This window comes from Larimichthys crocea, chromosome VII (assembly GCF_000972845.2).
Source record: "Larimichthys crocea isolate SSNF chromosome VII, L_crocea_2.0, whole genome shotgun sequence".
Lineage (NCBI taxonomy): Eukaryota > Metazoa > Chordata > Actinopteri > Sciaenidae > Larimichthys > Larimichthys crocea.
In genome coordinates, this window is record NC_040017.1 from 3232147 (window position 1) to 3239580 (window position 7434).

Here is a 7434-nt window from a genome sequence, read left to right on the forward strand (position 1 = left end):
ATAACTCTCTACGGAAAGCTGGACTCTCCTCTCTGGGTGTTGATATCAGAATCAGTGAATGATCAAATGATTGATCACTGAAGAGTTGAAGGACTCTGCAGAGCTTCAGTTTGTGTTCCTCAGTGAAGTCTTCAGGCTGTAGAACCAGCAGGAACACATGAGGTCCAGGATCAGAGAGTCTTACACAGGTTTTCACATGTTCTGTCAGTTTGTCTTCAGAGATGTCTGGATGCAGCAGATCTGGGGTGTTGATGAGAATCATTTCTTTCTCCTTCACCTGTCCTCTTTCTCTCAGACAGCAGTCTGGTTCTTCCTCAGTGTTGAACACAGTCTGTCCCAGTATGAAGTTCCCCACTGAACTCCTCTGAGACCAGCTGTTCCCCAGAAGAACAACCCTCAGCTCAGACACTGGAAAGAGAAAACACTGGATTAGAAAGAAACTAGCACTGAACTTGACCTGATACAAGACTAATCGAACATGTTGGAACTGGACTGGACTGAACTTTGAGCTGTGTCGTCAAAAAGAAGTCTTATTCAGCCACTTTAAGAAATCCTAAACGTTCTCCACCTCAAAATTACAGACCTGTCTCCAAGTAGCTTTCTGAACACAAGCAGCTTACATGCTGTATTCAACAAGCAGAATATCTTTTGATATCTTACACTGGTTGCACTCAATACAGACAAACTGTGACTGAAGGATGAAACACAAGAAACACTAAGAAACTGTTACTATTGTGTAAAATAAATCTAAATATTAGCTCTGACGTTTTATATGAAGAGTTTATTTGTATAAGCCACACACAAACATGATTTAGGATAATAAATACAAACAATAATATCTGTTCCTGAAAAAGAATCCCTCGAATGTGTAATCTGTAATTATTAAACAATACTTGCATGTTATGAAACTGATTCTTAATAACAGGGTGAACATGAAGACATATTACATTTACGCTGATGCTGTTTTCGATGCTTCAGTCAGGCGGATACGAAACCACAGTTTCATATATCGTTATCATATCATGTTTCTTATGGCTTTTAGTTGATCTCTGTGTTTTAAATGTCTTTTGTATTTATTGTAAAGCACTTTGTAACCAGCTGGAACACACAGTGACTCAAATAAACGCAGTGTTTCTGACTGAAAGAAGTTTTTCTGAAGAAAGTTTCAGTTATTTTGTACGTAAATGTGTGAATACGACTTGAATTCATTTGCTTTACTCTCATTCGTCAGTCGCTGTGTCCTCCACATCTCCATCACCTCCACTCCGGAGAGACTTCCACATAATTCCTGACACTTTCTTGATTTCTGGGTTGACAGACCACTTCACTTCTTTTTGGTTTTGTAAAGGGTCTAAACTTCTGAGCCAACTGAGTCCACTTCATCCCACACTGTGTCCACCAACATCATTTCTTTCCTTGACTCGACGCCACAACAACATTTTCTGTCCACACTTGCCACGACCTTCTTCATACAGTCAGTATGAAGGAATATTAATTAGAGGTGTTTCACTGCTTGCAAAGACGCACCACATTTCAAATTGATTGTGATCTATAAAGGGAAACCTGGACGTTATAAATCAGAATATTTTTTTTCACGTGAATCCTGTGCAGTTTTATAAATGAGGCCCCTGGTCATGATCCAGCTGTGAAGATGTTTTATAGGTTCTAGTCCACATAAGAAGAATGCGTCACAAAACACCTAAACAGAGTCAGATCAGTAGAACTTACTGGTAGGTGGAAGAAACTGATAGCTGCTGCTGTGGCTCAGAGGCCTCCCTTTGTCTCCTGGAAGAAACGAGAAAAAGAACATCTGAGAAAATCAAACCTTCATATTTCAGATGACTTTAAAGTGTTTAGACAGAAGAAATATGACACAAGTTATTTGTTCAAAGATGTACAAAGACCTAAGTACTGTGGACGGTGTCCAAAAAGTCCATGAACACCAAACATATGTATTAGAGAAGATGCTAAAAAATGATATTTATATTATGTTCAATGTGTCCTCCTCATAAAATCACCACCTGAGAGAAAGCATTAACTCTGACACTAAATAACTGACACTGAAAGGAAGAGCTGGGTGTGTTTCTCTAAAACTACTTTATTAATACTTTAAGCACTTTCTGGTACTGTGACTTTTATTGAAGTAAAGTCAGATATGAGTACTTCTTCCACGGCTGTGCAGAGGACGAGCAGCTTAAAGCTCCAGTGTAACCCTGTGAGCTGCAGCCTTCCCACATCTGTTTCTGTCAGGTTCAGACAGACAACTGGACCCACAGAGCAGAGACAGACAGGTGTGGAGAGGCGGTTCATTAACAGTCCGGGGTCGGTACACGAAAAGACAGTCAGCTCAGGCAGAGGTACAAAACACGAGGCAGAAGGGAAGTCCAAAGAACAGGCGAGGGTCAAAACCATGAAACAGTGAGATCAGGCGAAGATACAGAAACACCAGGTCAAGGAACAAACTGGGTCAGAACACGAGGAAACTAATTACAGAGGCAGAAATGCTGATGCAGACAATCTAACAGAGACACACTGGGAGAGGCAGGTATATATTCACACCTGAGGGGGAGGAGCTAACGAGGCACAGGTGAAAACTATAGACAATCACACAGGAAGTGAAGACACCTAGAATGAACACAGACAGGAAGTGATGGAAACCAAACAATAAAACAGGAAATCAAAAGTAAACTACAGGCCTGACAGTTTCCTGCTGCACAAAATGTGACAATTTGCTGCTTCTATCTGTTTTATAGAATCTTACACTGCTGACTGGAACAAACGTGTCATCTGAAGATGTGCATGGAGCCCAGGAACTGACCTCACGCAGTGAAAAGTTATTAGAATATATATGTCAAGTGAAATACATGAATAAATAAGACTACGGGGCGGCAGTAGCTCAGTCCATAGAGACTTGGCTTGGGAACTCCTCGGGGGGGCTGCCCATCACTCCACCATCTCTCTCCACATTGCATGTCTATGAGCCTTGTACTGCATGTGTGTGTGTTCTGGGTTAAAATGCATGAAAAAAGAATTTCCCCGTCGAGGATTAATAAAGTATCTAAAATTAAATGACTGGTTAAATATTTGAAGTCAACATGTAAAAGAATGAATGTATGAAAAGCTTTGAATGTCTTTTCCTTTAGCAGCATCCAAACGTATTAAAGTTCATATATTGAAGTGTGAAGTCTTCTTCTGAACTCTTTGCTCTTCACACTTCATCACACTGAAAACACTGCGAGCTATAAACACACTGAGCAGCAGCATTTCAGTCAGCTAGCTCACTGAAGCCAGTGTTCAGTCTGTCACCCAATATTTCAATTTAGTCTTAGTCTTGTGTCAGAGTTCATTCTTAGTCTTAGTCACTTTTAGTCCTTCACAAATCATTTTTGTTCGTCATATTTTAGTCGACTAAAAGTCTCAAATTTTAGTCTAGTTTTAGTCAAACGTGAACACAGGGTGTTTGAGTCCAGTTTGAGTCCTTTTCTATTTATTTCAGGAATAGTTTTTTATTTATCATTGTGACTTGTTCTCTGCTTCTAAATAATGGGAATAGGACCACACGTCCAGTCGCCGTGTTTCTCCTGCGTGCTGTTTGTTTCCAGCCACAGGTTCGAGAGCAGCCAGAGGATTCAAACGTGCGGCACAAACACACGACAGCAGGACTGGATGCTGCTTTTTGTCTTATATAGTCGACGAAAACAAGGAGGACGTTTTTCTTCATTTTTTTATTTCCTGCGTGACATTTTCGTCTCGTTTTTATTCGTCAACACCAACGCTCCTCAAAGTTACCGTGCAGTAAGTCGTTCCTGTCAGTGCCAACAGAAGAACTCTGCCATGTTTCACTAAACACTGAAGACTAACGTTAGCTGGTTAGCTACAGCTAACAGCTAGCTCCCGCCTAGCTTCAGCGTTAGCTTGTTGTTAGCTGATTCCCGCCTGATTCGTTAAATTCCTTCAGTTCTGTGTCCGACATCCAAACTGACTGTGAGAGAATCACAGAATAACATCATGTTAATGCTCACATGTCCACATGAGGACGGACATTTGGTGAGGGACGAGCTTTATCATGAAGCTGGATGCTAACAGCGCTCACATGTAACTAAGTACATTTACTCAAGTACAGTCTGTTTGATTTGAAGTGTTTATGATATATGACAGTGTTATTTATTCAAGTGTTTAGCTACATTTGGATTATTTTAGTTAAATATTTTATTACGTTATGTATATGGTTCATCAGAAACAGTTAATCATTAAATCTGAGCAAAACTAAATTAATGGTATTTGGTAATTGTCCATTGAATACAGAGGTATTAATAAAATTAGAGAGAGTTAAAATAGAAAGAGTTCATGAAATTATAGAATCAAGTGGAAATCACATCTCAAACATGTACAGACCAAAGTCTGAAGAAGCATTGCAATAATAAAGAAAGCAGAAAAGGTTTTGGATCAGAAATCACTGCACACTCTTTACTGTTCCTGAGTCTCACCATACTTTCAATACTGAGCTGAGGTTTGGGGCAACAACTCTAAAACATCTACAGCCACTAACCACCATTCAATAAAGAGCAATACGAGTCATACACAACGTTGGCCACACACACAAACCTTATTTCTACAGTCCAAGTTACTCAAATTTACAGACACTGTGGAGTATCAAACTGCTCAATGTTTAAAGCTAAAAATAATCTTTTACCAATAAATATACAGAAATTATTCATTATGCATGAGGGCAGTTATAATTTAAGGGGGAAAATAAACTTTAATCTCAGTTTAATTGGGACAAAGAGGAAGGTTTTTGTGTTTCAGTTAGTGGGTGAGACTATGGAACAGGTTGACCATGGAGCTGAAGCAATGTCCAAACATGAACCAGTTTAAAATGAGGCACAAAGACACTATTGTGAAGAGGTGCAGGGATGAGGGAGGTGTTGGGCAGCACTAAGGGTTATGAGCTCATTGTCTGCTTTGTTTTGATTTTTATTGTTTCTCTTCGTGCATGTGTGTATTGTGTATAAGTGTATATGCAGGTTTCATTTTGTTTGTTTTTGTAATATAAAGTCAGGGATATATTCTATTTATTTATAAGTATCAGGAATATTTAAACAAGTTGCAGGGAAGCTTGGTATTGTCACTCATTATTTAAAGTTTATAAGTTATTATTCTTCTCACTCCTTTTCGAATAATGTATTTCTATGTTTAAATGTTTTGCCTTATTTTTATTTTTTGCATATTCTAAACAAACTTCAATCAGTGTCATTTTCTGGGCTTCATAGACATCCTCAGATAACTTGTTTTGTACGACCAGCAGCGTAAAGCCTCTAAAATCTTGAATATAAGATGATTTAAAATGATACAAATCTCTTTTCTCTAGGAAGCAGATGTGGAAAGACTGTGCCCACTTCCACCCTTGAGTACAGGTACAGTGAAGCATCAAACGTGGCTGTCAGACTGGTTCAGACTGGAGCTGTCTGTGGAGCTGACTGCTGCTCAGCTGAAGGTAAGAGTGAGCGAGCGAGCGAGCGAGCGGCTGCTTCAGCCTTTGCTTGTTGCATCAGCTCATTCATGCCTTAAACTTCAAACTCATTAAATTCCTTCACTTCTGTTTTTATGAGTTCCTAGAGTTCTGGTGTTTATCCAGATAGAAGTAATATCTGAATAAATGATCATTGTAATAAAGGAACAAGAACAAACACAGCAGGATAAATCTGTCTGATTGCTGTGAAATGTAAGTACATGTAATCAAGTACACATTTACAAAGACTTGTTTCCTCTTTTACTCGAGTACTTCTATTCTAAGTAACTTTATACTTCTAGTACACTACATGACAGAGGCAGACTATTGTGCTCCACTACATAGAGCATTAGTTACTAGTTACTTTCTAGATTACACTTGTTCATCCCCTTCCTGTTCATGTATCTCCACGTGTTGATGTTGAATGTTTGTGATGATCTGAAGGATGAAATGTTCCTTTATGTGTTCCGACGTTTCATACTACAAACATATGATGCTCATGGTGCACTGCTGTAGGTTCAACCAGCAAACAGTATATAAAGGTAAGTTAAATGAGCTCAACCTTAAACATCTGCAGCAGTAAAATGAAACATTAATGTAGGAATATGAATCTAAAAGCATCAGGTATGATAAAAACATTTCACTGTACTATCAGTACTTTGACAAAAATGATAAACCTACGGAGAGCAGGCCAGGTTTTTGGAACATGATACACATCAGATGCAGCAAAATTTGATGTTACGACTGCTCAGTTTGGATTTTGGCAACAACTTTTTCACCTTCGGATGATCAAAAAGACGCTGGACCAAAAACACTGGACCCAAAAGAAATGACTTCATTTACTGCACGTCATCATGAACTTCATGTAAAGGTAAGATTAACATTACATCATGTTACCATAGCTCGATAGTAGATAGATAGATAGGATAGAATAGATATGAGATAGATAGATAGATATATGAGCAGGTAAGTTTTAAATAACATAATATGAAACTTGGGTCCACTGTCTCTCTTTCATCTCTGTCTTAACCAACAAACAAATTGGTTGAAGCGGTGCTGTGCTTTCCAGTAACAAGAACATCCAGTGAACCATTTTCATCTCAGCTGCTTTTTCACCTTTGAATGTTCAATAAAGACTTATTATATCTGATCTTTAAAAATGCTGGACCCAAAGAAATGAACAACGTACACTGCACGTCATGGAAATTCATACAAAGGTAAGATCAACATTATATTTAGGTTCAAATGTGACCTTGACTATAGATACAGTTACAAACTGTAATGTTAGACACTGTTAGACAGAAAATGTTAGATACTGATAGAGAGATATTGCTGATAAAAAATGTTAGATAGAAAATTTCAGATAGATGTTGTTAGATACCACTTATGTATAGTGTTTTCCTTCTTCACTTTCTGTGTGTTCAAACGGATTCACTCACTCTTTACAGCTGACACTTTAAAGCAGACAACAAGTCCAAACTTACACTTCACATCACAACAAGAATAAAACAGATTTATAAAGTCTCCTGTGTTAAATGTAGATCAGACATTGTTTAATATTACATTTGTTAGACTCCTTCAGTGATGGAGAGAGTTCAATACAAACAGATTGAGAATAAAAAATACCATCCAGGAAATTCAGTTTCAGTGACGAGATCCATGAGTTTGAAGCTTTATCAGACACTGAAACGCTCAACAGTCATTTACAGTTTTATCAGACATGATACAATACTCTAAATAAATCTAACTTTAGTCACAGAAAGAACTTTTGCACATTAAATCCACTAGATGGCGAGTGTGCCAACAGGTTGTGCTGCAGTCATTGTAGAAGTAGTTGTTCCCTCTTTGCACAGACAGAACTATTGTTACACATGAACAGGAGAGTCTGATCAACACTGTCCTGAACATTAATGTGTGTTCACTTT

The 7434-nt window shown here is 38.3% G+C and overlaps 1 protein-coding gene across 1 annotated transcript in view; it reads right to left on the bottom strand.

Moving 5' to 3' along the window:
* The window catches only part of LOC113744020 (uncharacterized), a 43951-nt gene that overhangs the window by 31081 nt on the left and 5436 nt on the right, over window positions 1–7434 (bottom strand). Inside the window, exon 3 of the mRNA XM_027280287.1 lies at window positions 1729–1785. Within this exon, the coding sequence (XP_027136088.1) occupies window positions 1729–1785 (57 nt within the window). The remainder of the gene's footprint in view (window positions 1–1728; window positions 1786–7434) is intronic.